The 18,637-nt window shown below is 37.0% G+C and overlaps 1 protein-coding gene across 1 annotated transcript in view; it reads left to right on the forward strand.

The window, feature by feature from the left end:
- LETM1 (leucine zipper and EF-hand containing transmembrane protein 1) overlaps positions 1–18,637 on the forward strand; it is a 30,396-nt gene that overhangs the window by 864 nt on the left and 10,895 nt on the right. The window contains exons 2-10 of the mRNA XM_080589978.1: positions 2,620–2,677; positions 4,062–4,518; positions 8,281–8,424; positions 10,223–10,360; positions 13,367–13,570; positions 14,046–14,165; positions 14,769–14,900; positions 16,758–16,937; positions 17,592–17,735. Coding sequence (XP_080446104.1) covers positions 2,620–2,677; positions 4,062–4,518; positions 8,281–8,424; positions 10,223–10,360; positions 13,367–13,570; positions 14,046–14,165; positions 14,769–14,900; positions 16,758–16,937; positions 17,592–17,735 — 1,577 coding nt within the window. The remainder of the gene's footprint in view (positions 1–2,619; positions 2,678–4,061; positions 4,519–8,280; positions 8,425–10,222; positions 10,361–13,366; positions 13,571–14,045; positions 14,166–14,768; positions 14,901–16,757; positions 16,938–17,591; positions 17,736–18,637) is intronic.

Raw genomic sequence — 18,637 nt, forward strand, 5'->3', positions numbered from 1 at the left:
ATAGTTTCTTCTAGTTGTTGGTGTGGTTTTTTTTTTTCCTGTTGCTTTGTTTTTTACCACAGTTATAAAGACGTTTATTTAGGCTGAACTTGTACAGTGGCCTGAGCAACCAGCTGCGATTTCTTACCCATCCAGTTTTGTTAAAAACAGGGAAGCAACACATCCATGCACCTTCAAATTAGGTGGGAGCTTTGATTCCTCTGGTGGCATAGAGTAAGAAAAAATGATAATAATCCCTCTGTTGTTGCATGTTACAAATCTCATCCCAGATGAAAACTTTCATCTGCTGAAATACTGTGGTACAGCCAAATCACTTGTGTGTTGTAACGTACTCTGCTCGTGGTATAGCCAGAGCTTTTTAATTGGAGTATTAGTCAGTTATTAACACATCATTTTATATCATTTTTTGTATAGTGGCTTGCTTTACTTAGCTCATCTTAACGTGTAAGTAATCTAAGATTAAGTTAAAGCTAAGTGCTTCTAAGAATCCTAAATGATGTTCTAGTAAAGATCAAGCTGTTAAGCACTGCAGGCGTGTAGTTTGTAGGGACTTGCTTCAAGTTAGCCTTTTCTTTTTAAAAACTCTCAGCACTAACAGCGCACAGATATTCTACATTTAAAACCTCGCTTTTGATGTTCCCCTGAAATTTAAAACTAAACTTTCTGATGACCTCTTTTCCACAAGGAATATGTTTATGTGTAGCTTGTCTGCCGCTGTCACTTTTCTTACTTCCAAAGCAAGTTATTCTAACACAGGCTTCTTAAGTAAAGTGTTGAGTACGGTGAGCTATGTTCACCTTGTTCAGACACATTTGTCTGTCTGTCTTAACCTAGAAGCAGGGAGTATGGACATCGCTCTTTTCTGAACCAAGTGTATATTTTCATTCAGGGAAGGGTCACTCTTAGGTACATGGCTAGAACATAGACTCGGCCAAAAAGAGCTCTTGTTGACAGGACTAGCAAGGTTGAAATGAAGTTATCCTGTAGCTTGTTCCAGTGACATCCATGTTTTCTGCGTGCCCATTCACACTCCGAATGGCAATGTGACAAGAATTGTTTGAGTCAGCATGTTTTCTTTCTTGTGGTAACTATGGAGTTTTGTTCTTTGTCCCCTTCTTTAGAATTAGTGAATCCTAGCTGGAAGAAAAATAAAGATAAGTGAAGTGAAAGGATTGTGCTGTTAGTGAGCTCTGTTTAAGAAACTCCAAGTCAGCTTTGATTTTTTCCATGTCATCCCCCGTTGCTCTAGGTGCACCTGTCTGTAAGGGTAATGTCCTCTACCAGCAGGACTCATTTTTGGCTTTTTTTTTTTGTTGTTGTGGGTGCAATTGTTGGCTAATTTAGGCTTTGTGTGCTTCCTGGCACTGAGGTAAGGAAATAGATTACAGTGCTGGGGCTCATCTGTCAAGATTTTGAGTACTCTTGATTTGCTCAGCTGTTCCTTAGAGTCAGGGGCATCCTTCTGAGATGCATTGATTCTCAGGTCAAGAAATTCAGCCACTGATCAGAATGCCTTCTCATTCTCTCAGGGCTTGATTTATGAGCCAGAAGGGACTGGCTTTCCCCTGGCTTTTACTTGCAGTGATAGTGAGTACCTGTTTTTGTTACTTTGATATAACTTGAGAAGGGTGAATCCTTTTCCTTTGATTTGATCATGCCACAGCTTTTGTGGTAATGACGTCAAAGCCCACTGAGCATGGGACATGATAATCCCAAATTACTGGGATATTTCTTTGGTAAGTCAGTTTATCTTTATCTTTTTTCTTCTTCCTTCCGTGCCTCTTGATTGCCCTACCTGATTTTGAAGGTATCTCTTTTCCTGTAATAATTAGGCTGTGTTGTTGGGGAAGGCTTCTGCCAACCAGCTTTAGTGGTGCATTTCCTCGTATACCACGCTCTCTACCTCAGGTTCTGTTATAGGTTATACCTTAGCTTTGATGATGGAAAAGTTGACCAATAACCTTCAAAACCACCCTCATACCCTGCCATCTCTTGGCCTTGTCCAGAATTAGTAGGTGATAATCCATCCAGATCATCTGGTATTGTGGTGGTGTGGAACCATTCAGAAATGACTTCTGCTTTCAGTGAGGTTTTTATGAGTTGCAGTTGCTTGTCCAAAGGACTCAGAGACTTGTTAAGGCAATTTAACAAGTTCAGGCAGTAACTCATGTTCCACAGAGTTTGACTGTATGTATGGACAGTTTGCTTGAACACTTCTGGGGATGCCAGCCACGTTACAGAGTTGCTTCCCACCTGTTTTTCCATTTCATCCTATGAGTCAGGGGATTACAGATTGAGAGAAAGGAGGAGACTGTGACATATGCTTTGGCTTCTGCTGAAATACGATGAGGTACTTAGGCTTTAGTACATCACATTGCTATCGTCAAAGCATAAAACCTCTCTTGCTTGGATGTTTGTGATTGTGTACAATCATCCGAAGTGTGAATGTGCTTACAATAAGTAAGTCCAGTTGCTGCTAAGTACCTTTTTTATTGTTTTTGTTGGTAGCTATCTCTTAGTAAGACCAGTCTTTTACAATCATGTTTGTGTACAATTCACTCTATGGATAAATGACTTTCTGAATTTCAGAATGAATGCTAATAACTGGTGTTTTTCTAGGTAACTTGGGAGATCGGGCATGTCTAAGCTGTACATCCCTGAGGTTGACAAACAAAATGTGAGTAAATATGAATTTTTTTCCTAAACTCAGAGCTGTACCAAATTGTCAGTTAGTATACTATAATAGAATGCAGCTTTCACTCTTGTAGACAAAAATGTGCAAAATATCAGTTTCAGTTTATGTTATAGACAGATGAGAAGAAGTCTGAGTATTTACTACTCTTCATCTGCCTGGTTGTGTGTGGGAGAAGGAAAGTGAGATCTTCCCTTTTTCACCCACTTCGACCATTTTTGTTTCCCTTATGATATGAAAGCAATGGAATATTAATCATTTGTTCTCGACTGATTCCAAGTGGCATAATGGGATATCGTGGGCTTCTTGTGTACTTCCTCTGGGGGGTTCCACAGAGGAAACATTCAATCAAATCTAGCTTAAAACGTGTAGTTTAGTAGTTAGGAATGTAGTCATTTGAGTTGTATCTCGGTTAAACCAAGGCAGTGTGCTGTATGGTACAGCCTTGGTTGAGGCTCTCCTAGGAAGTGATGACCTCTTCTGAAAAAGAATCCAGCTGCTACGTGTTCTTGAGACAGTTACGGAGTTGGATGTTGACAGAGTTCGTTCTTTGTTCCTTACCTGGATCACAAGGCTTATTTGAATTTTTTGATGCTTTATCTTGTAATATTGGACACCTACCGCAACAGTAGGTAGATGCAATATAGGATGCTGTATGTGTATTTTATATATACAAGGTAGGGTATTGTATCTGCTGTTTTAAATTTGTCATATCTTTCTGAAAAAGTGTGAAGTATAAGCCTCCTTACATATACTGAGTAGTTCTAATGTGCGTGTAAATGTTTGAGGTTTTTGAATAATGTCTTCCGTTTACATTTAATAAAAGAAAAAGAACAAAATTCTTAGTAGGGTAGAAGACTGTTGCTCCAGTATGCATCACCTCGGTACCACGATGGAACTTGGTTTATAAAGTTTCTGCTGAAAAGGGGAAACAAGATGCATGGAGATAGTAAAAGAGGAACTCTAATGAAGTTGGATTTCTCTGATGCTAATTCTCTCCCCGTAACTCAGCACCTGTCCCTCGTCTACAGCCTGTGGTTTCTCCAGTGTTTCCTTCAAACAGGAGAAGTAATAGAAGGGGTTTTCTGTTACTTACGGTTTCACAGATTTATTTTCAAATGGAAGGCACTTACGGTTGCTGCTTTTTATTTAATTTGAGTAAAATAAGCTACCTTTTCAAAGTAGTTTAAGGGAAAATTCACTGCAGTTTTTTTTGCTGACCTGCTTTTTTGTCATGAAGTAAAGCTAACTATTTAGACATCCTGATTTTGGGATTCATAGGTTTTCTTGGCTTTCCTAAAATGTAGATGTTTCTCAACTGATGCAGCATCTGTTGTTAATTCTTGAATGCTTTTTTTTTCTTTTGAAGGACTGTACACTTTAAATATTGCACTAGTGTCTCTCCTGTTTATGCATACTCCAAAAAAGACCACTACTGTTGTTGGACTAGAGGATCTGAACGAACATACTTTACTCTTATGAGCTCTTCTGGCTCGTGGATGCCCCTAGCAGCCGTAGGTGTTTTAGGTCCCCAGTATCTTCCAGTTAGATGGTGGCATTCTTCGCGTTCCCTTCAAGATGACTCCATAGTTGAAAAGTCACTGAAGTCCTTAAAGGACAAAAACAAGAAGCTGGAAGAAGGAGGACCTATATATAGTCCAACGGAAGTGGAAGTCGTGAAAAAATCTATTGGACAGAGGATTGTGGATGAGCTGAAGCATTATTACCATGGCTTTCGGTTACTGTGGATTGACACAAAAATAGCTGCGAGGATGCTCTGGAGAATACTTCATGGAAATACGCTGTCGCGTCGAGAACGGAGACAGGTAATGAGTAAAAACCAATTTCGTTTTAGTGACCTTACTGATCACTCAATTTATTTAAACTGAATTCATTCTTTTTGTTGGGTGTTGCTCCTAGAATTAAAATTGTTGTGTGGATTTTCCTCCTTCCTCCTCCTCCTCCTGTTAGTAACTCCCTGCATGGTCACTAAAAACTTTTGATTTGATGAATTTGACAAATATTTCCTCACTATATACGTAATTTTACAAAGAAATAATTAACAATTGACCATTTTCATGGACAATTTGAAAATATCACAGTTCAGTGAAGTATGCAGAAATGTTTCTTTTCCTATATTTGCAGGATTAGACAAATGACAGAAATGCACATGTAGCAGTTTTCATTACAGATTATATCTCCTACTACAGCAGCAGTGGTTGATGGTATTTGGTCTCAGCATCTTCACTACTTATTTTTGCTTTATTCTTTATGCCAGTACAAGAGTGTATTTGGCAGCTGATCCAGCCGAAGCATTGCTCAGCAATAAATTTAAAAGTCTGTGCTGACATAAGAGAGGAGATTATGTAGTAGGAAGAAAGAGCAGCTGAGGAGAGGGGGGGAAACGAGGACAGCAGGACTTGAGGAAGTGGCAGTTCTGGTTTGTGCCGCCTTGTTCAGAGCTTTGGAATATTGGGAAAACCAAGTGAGACAAGTTAATTCACGGTTTAAAATGGAACCAACAATCTTCCGCAAGGCAGGACTGGAACCATTGGTTTTCCTGCCTCTTTGGTATTTGCTGAGCCATACTTGTGTGAAATTATACAAACAACAGAAAAATACAAATACCACGGAAATACTTGTGCTGAAAGATCAGAACTGAGTACTAGAAAGCATGTGCCTGTAGTATTCATACATTATCTTCGGACAGGCGTGTGTTATTTGGTCGATAAAGGGGTTTGTTCACCTGACTGCTGTTTAGTACTGCTGGTTAGCGACCACAGAGTTGTCTTTCTCATAGCTCCCTAGTGGTCTGGCATTTGGACTTCCTGAACTTTATTTTTTTTGCAGATGAGCACTTCCAAATAAATTCTCCTATTTTAAGTAAAATAGGAGTTTCTTGTGCAGGTATAGTTGGTGTTCACGTTGATGTAGCATCTCCTTTTACAGTGATTGTCTGTGTGCAATCCAGTGCGGAAGTTGTAGGAAAAATAGCTTTAAGAACTACAGTAATGTGATTTTTCTCAATCTAGGTTGTGTACTTTCTTTATGTGGAGGTAGAGGATGTCCTGTTTCTGGAATGGAGTTGTGGTAGGCTTTGAACCCAGGGTCGGCAAAGAGCAAAACAGCCTACAGCTGAACAAAACCTTTGCACATGCTTATTTTAAACCTTTACTTTTCTTTAACACAGTTCTTTTTTTTTTTTCTTTTTAATTTAGCCTTAAATTGAAAGAAGTCTTTAAAACAAAGAAATGTTGCTCCTGGACTTCTTAATTATATATATTCCTAAATATGTATGTATATATTTATATGTATATATTTGAAGGACATACTGCTTTAAATGTATTAAACCATGTATGAACTGACAGTTCAGAAAAATCTTATTTTCACTCAAACTGACAAATGAGTTATTTCTGCCTGCCCTTTCCTTCCTCTTTGGAGGCAATAATGGAAAGATAGCCAAGTAATCTAACCACATTAACAAGCAATTGCAGCGTGGCTAATGCAAGGGAACTGTTGCTCACGTAAACCAAAAATCAGTCACAAAATTCTCCGTGTGCAGTTGCTGGTGGGGCTCGGATTCAACAGGAACACTTCTGTACGCTTAGGAGATAAGTCAGGAAGAAGGAAAGCATGCGAAATAAAGCAATGGCTGTTTAAGAACTACTTTCTGCAGCAGGATAGCTCAGGACATTTAGGCTAGATGGCAGATACTACAGAGCTTGTGGTAAGCGTATCAACCTTAACAGACCCTTCTGTCCTGTGCAGAGAAAAAAGGGGAGCGTGTAGTATGTGAGCTGCAGCAGCAGATAGAGCAGTCACAAGTCCTTCATGCTGTACCGCCAAACGACGTGTGTGTAATCATGCACCATTGCATTAGGTTATGTGCAGAGATGGTTTTCTTTCACTTTGATGCTGTTTCATGATTCATGGAAGCTGATTCAGGACTGTGCTGCTGCACAAGTCGCCAGTCCTGCATGGTGCTTAAATGCAAGTGCTTCGCCCCACCCCACCCCCTTTTGCTAATCCTTTTCTGCATGTCTGCATATGTATTTAGGGGTTAGTTTTAGCTGGATCAGTGGTGTGCCTTCACGTTGGGACTGCTGGTGCACATTTATGACTTAATGTATTATCTCGGGTCAGTGTTACGTTAGCTTAATCCAGCTGTAAAACTGCTTCTTTATGTTTGGATTTCACCTCATACAAATACTTTCAGTATCTAAAAATAGATGCTGGATAGAAATAGGAACACTGTATTGCATTCTGTACAATTATTTGAACTTTTTTTCTAGGGAAAATATACTTGTTTGTATGACTTAAAATTTTCTTCTGAACTTTCTTATATCCTTTTGAACTCCCTGGTATTCATTTATCTTCTATTGTTGGAATGAATGGAAACATCTTTGAATCCATAAACAATAGACTAAAGCTTCCTTTCTGGGAAGCTGAATTTGTTTTATACAGCAAAAAATGTCTTAACTTTGGATCTGAGAAGCGTGTGCTTTCCTCAAACCGTATATAAGATCTTTGGGTGGTTTTATGCCGAGAAAATGGTGACTAAAGTTTTATTGGTTTTGTACTCTACAAAGTGGTTCTACAGCAGCACGCAGCCTGTACAGGCTGTTTGTTGCTGCTGTTCCCCTGGATTGGTGTGAGTTCTGGGGAGGGGAAGGCGGGGAGAAGCATGTATTTACTTGTGCAATAGCATTTATGTTGCTGGTTTTTGCCAATCATAACTATTTATTAAGTCATGATGTTGACTGACAGTGCTGTGGCAGTAGTGTACGTCTGGCCTTCAGTTTCTGATTTAGGAGCTGACATTATTCCCAATAACTTCTTATTTGCTTTATAAAATGAGACAGAGTCAAGCAGGATCTGCACTCCCCCAATATAAACCAAGTTATTAAGCTTCAGAGTTCTGAAAATATGATTACAGACTGTACGGCCTAGTCCATGCGCCTGTGGGTGTACAGAAATCAAAAGGACAATATTTATTTCATGCAGTTCAAGATTTAGTAAGTAATGCATCTGCCTGCTTCAGGGGATTACTGCTCTAGAAAAGCCGTAACTTTAAAAAAAAAAAAAATCTACTGAGCTGGGCTCATTACCCTGGATTTAAATGTACATTACAATTGTTATAAGGCCGGGGGGAGGGATCTTTCATTTTATTCTTGATTACTTAGTCCATAGTAGCTCATGCATGTAAGAAGTGGTGGAGCACAAATAAAGATGAATAAAAGAAGTTAAGCAGCTTTAACAGCAACAAATGACCACCTCCTGTTTTCAGGTGCTTTTAAGAGGTTTAAATGAGATACTTGTTCAATAATCCTATTGAGACACAGTGAGGCTTTTGAAATACTTTCTATAGCATTGAAAACTGGAGAAACTCTGGCACTCTGCAGTATATAGCAACTTTACAGAAAAAGATACTAAAACCTGATTTCACATTCTTTATATCTATGTTATTTTAAATTTCCTTTCTAGCAAATATGTGTGTGTAAGTGGTAATTTTGATGGTAATACAAAGCATTTTTGAAATAAATATATAACATTTTGCTTATCGATACACTTTTTTTTATTTCTTCCAGTTTCTTCGAATATGTGCTGACCTCTTCCGCTTGGTTCCTTTCCTAGTTTTTCTCGTTGTCCCATTTATGGAATTTTTACTTCCAGTAGCTCTTAAGTTGTTCCCTAATATGCTTCCCTCTACATTTGAGACAAAGTCTAAAAAGGTGAGTAAGTGAATTTGTAATCCAGTAAGACGTTTGGAAGAACTTAAACTTGTCTATTAAATGTTACCTGAACATACTTTATGCCTGCTGTGCGTGTCTGGGGAATCCTATTAACAAAATCCGTGATTTAATTCTTAATTAAAAGTTAATTAAGTGCTTTCTTTTAGCTAATACAGTTTTATAACCAACAAAAGCTGTAAAAGCTTTTTAAAATTTTTACTGGGCAGGAAAATACCTGTATCATTCTAGTTCAGATCATATTTTAATTTACAGATTATTTTATTCTGTAACAGTTTCAGGAAGAATATTTGGCAATTTACTGTTATTAAGCCGTTCTAATGATTTGTAAGGCTTTATGTTGCTATGTAAAATCATAGTATGCTATTACTAAATATTTTTTTAAGTGAAAGTAAAACTTCTTACGAGGTATTAAGAGATACAGAATGGAAAAATCTACATGAGGGTTATTGGTAGCTACACATTTAAGTAGGGTTCCACAGTCAGGGTATTAAAGTAAACAGTGTTGCAGTAATTACAGAATAGCATTTCAGTTTCCTGTTTTGTCGTCTATATGGAAGAGAAGATAGTTTTGTTAAATAAAAACAGGAAAAAGGTTCTTATTTTGTGAAATAAAAATAGAAAATAATGCTCAGAAGTTATGTCAAGTTTAGCTGCTCCTATATACATTTGAGGCTGTGAAGGGATTGTTACGATGTTCGCTCCAGATGATCCTAGTATAGTCCTAACTATGTTTCTGAATATTTTTTTTCACATCCTAGTGTGTGACCTAAACTATGTTTCAGTCATATCCAACACTGATTTTAGATTATTACTGAAGATGACTTACTGTTTGGACTACTAAATATTTTTTCTTCAGTATTGGGGTATATTTTTGATGCTGTTCTGATGATTTTGCTGTCAACATCTAGAAATGAACCAGCGCCACCCTGGCTTTCTGTTTTGTACATGCAGGTGCTTAGCTGTCAAGGCTGTTAGCTTCTCTTATTTTTGTTTTTTGTTTGTTTGTTTTTTGTTATCTGTTTTCTATGATTGTTACAGAGCAGAAATGAAAGCTGCAAAATGTTTTTTTTTCCTACTTTGCATTACATTTGTCAGTTTTCGTAGTCTTTATTTTTGATGCAGGGTTTTTTGTATCTATGCTAAATATTTAAAATAGCTTCTTACACAGTGTTTGGTCTAAACTTCATATAAGTTTTCTTGTTTAGCGCTTCGTAAAAGCAAACAGACCGTTCTCCCCTTTCTCTTAGAACCTGACAAATTCTCCGTATCAGAGCACAGAATAATTACATGAGGTTTGCAGGTAGTGACCTCTCAGTCGGCCACAGATAAAATCAATCATGGGGAATTGTATATTGCATCTAAGTAACTATTAATTTCTAATTCTGCAATAGATTCACCTTTTATTTTGGATGAGGTGTAAAATAGAACTTGACCTGGATAAAAGAGTTGGGAGTTAGCCAAACCAAAGTTGGTTACTTTCTGTTTTTTTGTTCCTAGGTGGGTGGGTTCATGTTAGTAGTAGTGGGTGAGGCTACTCATGTTACACTTCACTCTGTTGGCATTGCACCTCATGCTTTATGGAGCTTTTAGCTGTTAAACCTGAATTTCAGTGTGTTTTGGTGTTTTTTGGTATGAATGCATGTTCTCTTGTGATGTGTGTGTTAACAGCAGAAGTTTAGAAGCACTGCAGATAACTTGTCTGAGGGCAGAAAAAGTGGTATTTAGTTGCATGTATTTTTGGAAGGAACATTTAAAACCAAACTTTTTTTTTTAACAGGAGGAGAGATTGAAGAAACAACTGAGAGTAAAGCTTGAATTGGCTAAATTCCTTCAAGACACGATTGAGGAGATGGCCTTAAAAAATAAAGCAGCCAAAGGAAATGTTACAAAAGATTTTTCAACTTTCTTTCAAAAGGTAAAAAAAAAAAAAAAAAAAAAAAAAGTGGTTGAAGTGGTTGGCATTTCTCTTTCCTTCGGTTTACATATCATCAACTACCTGTTCTGTTGGATTTGAAAGAGCAGGATGTAATATTTTCTTCAGGATAGGTTTCTTTTTGGCAAGTAATACTTCAGAGTGCTGAAGCTTCACTGTTTTTAGCTGTGGTGTTCTAGCTGGTACTTTTACTCTCTCCTTAATTCTGGAAGGAATACACTTCTGCTCATTCTCTTCGTGTTCTTATCTTATCTCTTTGTTAATGAGTTAATTCTGACATCCAAAAGACTATGTATGTGGTGTTAACACACAGTTCTTGGCTTGCTTTTGTGAACACTGGGTATGAAATGTGAAGAGAAATGGAAGTTCTTTCCTAAGTACCTGATTAAAATTCAGAGGAGGAAATGTAAAACTTGCTCTTTTTTGTCATATTTAATCCTATCTTCATTTTTTTTTTAAACACAGTTTCTATACTGCTGAAATCCTTTGAGATGCTGACAAGAATTTAGGGATTTGCTAAAATATGAGTATTATGTTTGGTACAAGTATTTTCTATTATCACACTTGCTGGAACATTGACTGAATGTCAAATACCTCCCTCATAAGTTGACTGCCTTTAGGTTTGATAGCATTTCCTTTCACGAAGTTGTAGGTAACGTATTCTCTGGAGAGACAAAAAATACATTCATAAATCTTCTCAGGATAGGATTCATCTCAGTCCACTCACACTTCTGATTTCTGTAATTGTGGGGCTGCTGAATTGAGACAACGACCATCTGCTGTTGCCAGGTGTTTTTCTGAAAGTAAAAGTGTCATCTCTCTTCTTGAGGATGAGTAGGAATGGCTGAGAGTTTTAAGCAAAGACGGGCTCTTGCCCTTTGCACAGAAAAAGACACAAGCCTAGGGATTTCAGAGCTGAACTTTTCAAGGCTTGTTAGTTAGCTTGAGTTTTTCCTGCTTGTGAGTGCAGAGAGTAAAGTTTTTAAAGGGTGGGGTAATAAGTTGATGGCAGCAAGTGGGGTACTTCAGATAATGGTATTGCTGTTGGCAAGTTGTGCCAGTATCTGCTTGCAAAGTCCGTGTACTTTGAAGCTTCTTTGCAGTCAACGGTTTCTGTCCTTTTTCATCTGCAGAAAATCTCAAGTGATTAGTGATCATGACTAGTAGCTGAAGCATTAAAATTTCTGTCTGCAGACTCTGGGAGCATGCCACTGCCATGATTCATATTTGGAACATTTCATTTTCTTTTGAGAGAACTACTAAGAATTTAAATTCGGGGTTAATTTCTATGGAAATTAATGACGTATCACTCCACTCTTGCTAGGGGGAGTTCCAAGCTCCTGCAATGACTAAAAGGAAGCTTCAGGCCCTGCTTTCCTTATGTGTGGGTGTGCTTTTTACAGCCATAACTTTCTCGTTTATGCCATGGAGATGAACTTTGATGTCATTTCAGTATCCTAGAAAATAAATGTCAGAGTAAAAAGAAGGTTAAATGCTTCCCCACTGCTTCTGCAGTGAAGTATTTGCTTCTACAGGATCCACTGATTACAGGCTTTAACAAGTTTGCTTGAGAACTGTCTTGTTTTGTAGCTCATGATGAAATGTCAACTTGCGCCCTAAAGAAATAGGGTGTTTTTTCCCTCTTCCTCTACGTATTTTGTCTCTGCCAAAATTCAGCTTTAAGCAAAGAAGAAAATACTTTTGAGTGTTTTCGTAAGGTTCCAGTATTGGCTCCTGTGTTGAAGGAGCTGGTGAAGTGGAGTAATGAGGCCTTTGACCTTCCTTTCTTAGTTTCTCTGCTACACAGCCATCCTGGAAGTTAATCGATTCAAAACCATCCAAATCTTTATCTTTTATTAATTAGCTATTGATTAAAAGCGTTGAGTTGACAACTAAAACAAGTAGGTGTAATAAATCAGGCTATATAGGTAATATTAGATTTTAGGCTGTATTTGATATCAGTTAACTTGCAGGGCTTTAAACAGGTAGATGGATTGGGAATTTTTTTTTTTGGCTATCTACTCTTTAGACTGAAGGTGTTAATTGGCTGGAAGTTAGTCTTTGATTGTTAGGTTCTGTAAATTTTTGATTCAGTAATATCACCAATAAGCACTTAATGGTATACTTAAAATAGAAAAATCAACAGCATTATGCATAAAAGTTCTACTATGCCCTGATGAGACTAAGGATTTTTTTTCCTGCTTTGAACTGTTATTTTTGCTTCTAGTACTTCAGTTTAATTACTGTGAAGTGCACATTATTTAAAGGCTTAACTTTGCATTTGTATAAGCATTTACATAGATCCTTCCATCTAGATTTATTCAGTGTTTTGCCAGATAGTGGTTTATACTTAGGAGTAATTCAAGTGTATTTGCATTGAGATACTGCAGAACAGCTAGGAATTTGAAACAAAACAATATTGTAACAGTCATGGTTGTGGAGAGAATTTAGGTAGGCAAGTTTCCAAATTATCATTTGATAGGGACCCCAGTGTTGCAAATATTTGCAATTGGAAATCGTGGCATGCTTCTCAGCGTATCTTAACAGGCTGATGCTTTTAACATGCTTTATGTTTACTAAACATGGTACCAGAAAGAGTACTTGCCTACATGACTTCCGTAGCAACTGTTCTTCTGTACTTCTCTTAGGTATTTTGAGGTATTTCAAGCCAGTGCCAATTCAGATAAAACTACTCATTAGTATGCACATGCATCTAATTGTTGGTTTTAATGGGTTTTATCTAGCTATGTACATTATGCAGTGCTGTTGGGAACTGTTAACACCATCAATTCTATTGCCTTTTATAGTAAACATATTTTTTTTTTGAGGAAAAAAAAAAAAACAACCATGACTTCCTTATATCCTATTTCCTATTTCGAAAATTGAGGCGAAGTACCTGACAAATGAGAACAATTCTTATTGTTCAAAATAATGCCCAGGCATGGAATTTGCTTTGAAAGGCTTTTTGTTTCTTTGTTTTTCTTACAGATCAGGGAAACTGGCGAAAGACCCAGTAATGAAGAGATCTTAAGGTTCTCAAAACTATTTGAAGATGAGTTGACACTGGACAATCTAACCAGGCCTCAGCTGGTGGCACTTTGTAAATTGCTGGAACTTCAGTCAATTGGGACAAATAACTTCCTCCGTTTCCAGTTGACCATGAGGCTGAGAAGTATAAAAGCAGATGACAAAGTGAGTCATTCGAAATATGTACTGGTTAATAATGTTTATGTGTAAGACTGAGAGTATTTATGTAAACTTTTTCTAAGTATTTTCCTGTTTTTGTCTTAATTATTTTTGAGCTAACTTAAAAAGGCTTAAAGAGTTTTTGAAATCTTATGTCTCTCTAAAGAAAAACCTGCCATTTTTTATCTACCATTAATTACAATGAAATTAATCATATTAAAAAGAAGGGCATTTCTATGAAACTGTAACTTGTGAAGGAGCTAATAGAAATACAAACTCGGAGAGAAATTGGCATTACCATTATGGAGCTGTTAAGATTACAGTGTAATGTTCACTGGTGTTTGAAAAGTCCAGGCTGTTTTGTGTTATTGCAGCAGCCTCTAGTGGCCGTTGTAAAAAATACAGACTTCTGGGAGTGCGTCGATGGTTGTTTTTCATTTTTGAGCTGTTACACGGTGAGTTTATTTTACGTTTTGTGCAGCTGATTGCTGAAGAAGGAGTTGATACCCTGACTGTTAAAGAACTGCAGGCAGCGTGTCGTGCACGAGGAATGAGAGCCCTTGGTGTCACAGAGGAGCGTCTCAAAGAACAGCTTAAACAGGTATGTTTTTGCAAGATTGAATGCACAGGCTTAATTTTAATTGCTAGCTATGATTTTTGTTATGATTCTGATCAGATATTTTGATTCTGTTCTTATTAAGGGCTGGGCTAAAACAGTCTCCTTAATAAGCTTTTGTCATATGTACTGTATAAGTACATAGTAGCAGTGGGCTTCTGGTTTTTAACTGGGCCATGATGTTTTGATGATGCAAATACATACATAGACTTAAAAATGTTTTTAATTTTGCCTCTTTGTCTTGTTAACTATCTGTATTACTTTGTAAAAAAAACTTTTCTCTGAGTATATCATGGAGAAAAGAAATTTTGTCTTCTGGTTATCTGGTTTAGAGGAAGATGCATAAGAAACAAAATACTTCCTCAAATATTCTGTACTTCTTCAAACAAAATACTTCTTCAAATACTTCTTCAATGCAATCTCTTTAATTCTTTGCTGTTTATAGGCTGTAGCTCCTGTGCTAGGATGTTGATTGATAACTAGTGATAAAAATTAGAATTTACTCTTTTGCATATGCTTGAATTGATTTGTCAAAAGAGAAAGAAATCCAAAAGTTGAAGGCTTCTGTTTTATGTATTGTATTCATAGTGGCTAGATCTGCACCTGAACCAGGAAATCCCTACTTCACTGCTAATTTTATCCAGAGCCATGTATCTTCCAGACACCCTTTCTCCAGCTGATCAGCTCAAAACAACACTTCAGACACTACCAGAGAGTGTTGTAAGTATGATTTATACGGTTTATAACTAACTTGCGTTATCATCACTGAAAATTTGTTTAGAGCAGTAGATATTTTTCATTCTGCTTTTCTTTGAAAAGCTGAAAGATGGGTAGGTTTATTTGAGTGGCCTTGAAATGCACCAGTTGGATTTGGAGGGGCCCGAGAATAAAGCAAATGAAAAGCATTATTTCATTGCATGAGGGTAGACAGTAGTATAGAAATATATGCAATACACTTTTTACTTGAATAAAATCCAAACTACACTGTAGGCAATATAAAGATGCATACAGTGTTTGCAGGCTCTGCTGCTATGTTGATTATGGTTAATAAGACATGGAGTTGAAGTTTGAGTTACTCGATGGATTTCTTTTTCTGGATATTGGCGGTTGTTCTGGATGAATTCAGACCTTTTCATGTGTAGATGGAATTTCTCAGGCCATGCTTATGAGTGAAAGGCGAAACTGCTGATCATAGTTCTCCACTTACAAAGAACAGAGGTGGAAATGCTCATAACTGTCACATATCTAAAATCTTCCAGTGAAAATTGACTGAGACATGACAGGCTGGGATATGTCTCTTGACTTCCTGATTTCGTATTGGATCTGGAAGCTATCATGGTTGAGCTCAGTTGCTCATATGAAGATTAATTCTATCTTCAAAACAACTTGTTCTGTAGGTTTACCGATCCAAGTTTGACTTAGTCTGCTTTTGGCCAGTATGGATAAAGTTACATTACTCTCTTACAGAACTTATATTTTGTTTCACCAAATTGTGTGTGTGTGTGAGAAAGATCTATTAAAATAAGTCATTCTCTCTAGTGTTTTTTTAATGTGAATTCCGTCTTTCCTATCACAATAGAGGATAGTTATCACTTGAAATTAATTAATTTCTACCTTAATAGCAATAACAGCTGTGGAGATACTTGAGGCAGATTTTTATTCTGTTTCTATATTTCAGAAGTGGAACCTTCTATGTGGTTTACACACCTAATTATTAGAACACCATGTAGTTTTTAAGTGTACCATGTTTTGCTATTTTTCTTGGTTTATCTGAGTTGTAAAAACTAAATTTATTCAGTGTTAAACTCAGCCAGGAGTTGAAAATGGGTGCACAACTGTGTTCCTCTTAACATAACTGTTTGTAGTTGGTGTTGCAAAGATGCACTTCAAGAAACCTTTCTATCAGTGATAGCGTTTACTGTATTTTTCTGCTTCAGCGCTACAATTAGATCTGCTTGTCCTGTGCTGTTTCTTTGTCACTTTGGTGTTAAATTGTTTACCCTCAAATCTATTTGAGACCAGTTTCTTCTGTGATAGTGTTCTCAGAATTCATAAATAAAAGGAGAGGGTTTATTATGTTCACTCAGATATTGGAACTGTTTCCTATTAATAATTTCCATACCACTAAGCATTTTATGCATCCCTGTGTATTAACTACTTAATTGAGAATTTCCTCAGCATAGAGGCCATGAACCAAGCTTATGTAGGGTTAGATAAACTTAGAAACTGCAAAAGCAAAACTTGTGATTCAGACAGTTTCAGGAAACTCAATTATTTCAATGTTTTGCTGTGAAAATGTTAATGTTTTGTAAAAGAGAGAAATTATTTGAATAGATTATTGGTGATCTGGAAAGAAAGAGAATGAAGAATGTATTACACTTTCAGGATGGAAAGCTCTCATTTTCAAAGAAAGAATAATCTTTTTCTGAAAAATGGGGAAAAAAAAAGGACAGCTTTCTGGTGTTTTAATTGTATTCATTAGCATACCTGTACTACCTATCTCAGTAACGGTATACAGACTTCTGTATTATGTAGAGAGAGAGAGAGATTTTTATAGACCTCTTGCATTATTTGTAGGCCAAAGAGGCTCAAGTCAAAGTGGCAGAAGTTGAAGGTGAAAAAATAGATAACAAAGCACGACTGGAAGCAACACTTCAGGAAGAAGAAGCCATCAGGAAAGAAAATGAAGAAAAAGAGTTGGAAAGAATGTCTGAAGCTGCAGAGAAAGCCAAAGAAACCCTTCAAGTTGCAGCCATGGTAAGTTCTGTTCTCAACAGCTGAGAAATAAGCATCAGTGTCATGATGAAAAGCAGCATGTTATGAGTTACTGCCTCTGTTCCACATGCTGTCTTCAGGAAACTGGACTTTAAGTCTACGTGCAGAAAAGGTGGGAAAATATTAAAACAGAATGCAGTACAGAAGGATTCACTGTGAAACACAGAAGACATTCTGTCTTACGTATCTCTGATTTCTCCTCTTAATCAGAGTAATAAAAGAAACCATTTATTCCTCTAGCAAAAGACGTGGCTTCTGTTTTTTCTTGTTAATTTTGATTTTTAGTGTGTGTGTGTGTTTTTTCATTACTGTAATTATAATTGTTCTTGCTTTTGGCTCTACCTATTTGTCATTAAGCAGGTGATGTCCTTGGTATACTACTTGAGTATAAAAGCTGCTGCTGGCCTGGCTTACTGGGTGCATAAAGCCTCAGTTGCTCACAGGCACAGTTTTTTAAGTGCATTTGGTATTTTAATATGAAACCACTCAATATGTTGCAGTTTTTTTAGCATTGTCATAAAAATGTCTACATCTGTTTTGGCAATTACTTCTATTTTAAGAAGCCATTCTTTGCTGATCCTAATACAAATAATGTTATCTTTGTTTAATTAAACTTCTTGGGTCTGTCAAATTTAGAAAGAGGTGGAATCAGCAGCAGATCTTGAACCAGCTGCTTTGCAAGTTAAGAAAAGTCAGATGGGTATGGATGGCGAACAAGAACTGGCAAGGGCAGATATGGAGACCTTGAAAGATACAGCACCCGTACTGGAAGGCATTAAGGTAATCTGGAAAACTCGACGTGATTGCAAATTCGTAACTACCAGTGCAGAAACAGGAAGTCAGCACAATAAACTTTTGAGTATTTCCTTTATCTACCTGTGTTATTGAAACTAACACCTGTTTTGGGGAGGCGCATTTGCACTGGCTGTAGACATAACGGATCTATGCATGTTTATATATATAATATATAAATTTTCATATATATAAGTAAATAAACATGTGTGTATATATATGTAGTTAACATAAGGAAGGCAAGGACAAGAATAGCTAAAGGTGAGTGTTTTTTTTGTCTTTTCAAGGGTGTAATTCAGACCAAAGGATTAAATAGAGATTCCCAGGTTTGAACTAAACTACTGACTCCCTCTTCTAAGCAGATATGTGCGGTATACGTATACTATAAAAATTTTCTAGTATATTCTGTCACCATTTCTTCAGTAGGTTGCTGAACGTAATTCATACCACTGTTGAAAGTTAATTTCTAGGATTATCATACTTTGCAATGATCAGAGCATGCTTTGTTAGTCAGATAACTATTTGCTATCTGGCTTGGTTTTGGCTGGAGAAATTGTCCAAAAGTTCATACAAAAACAGAATATAGCTAAATCCTATTGCAGTCTTTATCTTCTCTCCAGTTTACGGATGTCTTTTTGGAGAGAGCTCAGAACTGGGTGCAGTGTTTAGATGTGACCAGGTAAAGTGCATACCAAGAGCCAGGTAAAGAGGCATAGTCACTCCTGTCAGTCTACTGACTTTGACCGTGGTTGCTGTTAACTTTTTCTGCCAGAGCACACTGCTGGCTCGTGATCAGGTTGCTGTCTGTTGAGGCTACCCAAGTGCTTTCCAGCAGAGCTGTCATGAAGTGGTCATAAAGAACAGGCTTGCACATATTCAGGAATAAAATA

This window comes from Anser brachyrhynchus (assembly GCF_964034855.1).
Source record: "Anser brachyrhynchus genome assembly, chromosome: 4".
Taxonomy (NCBI): Eukaryota; Metazoa; Chordata; class Aves; order Anseriformes; family Anatidae; genus Anser; species Anser brachyrhynchus.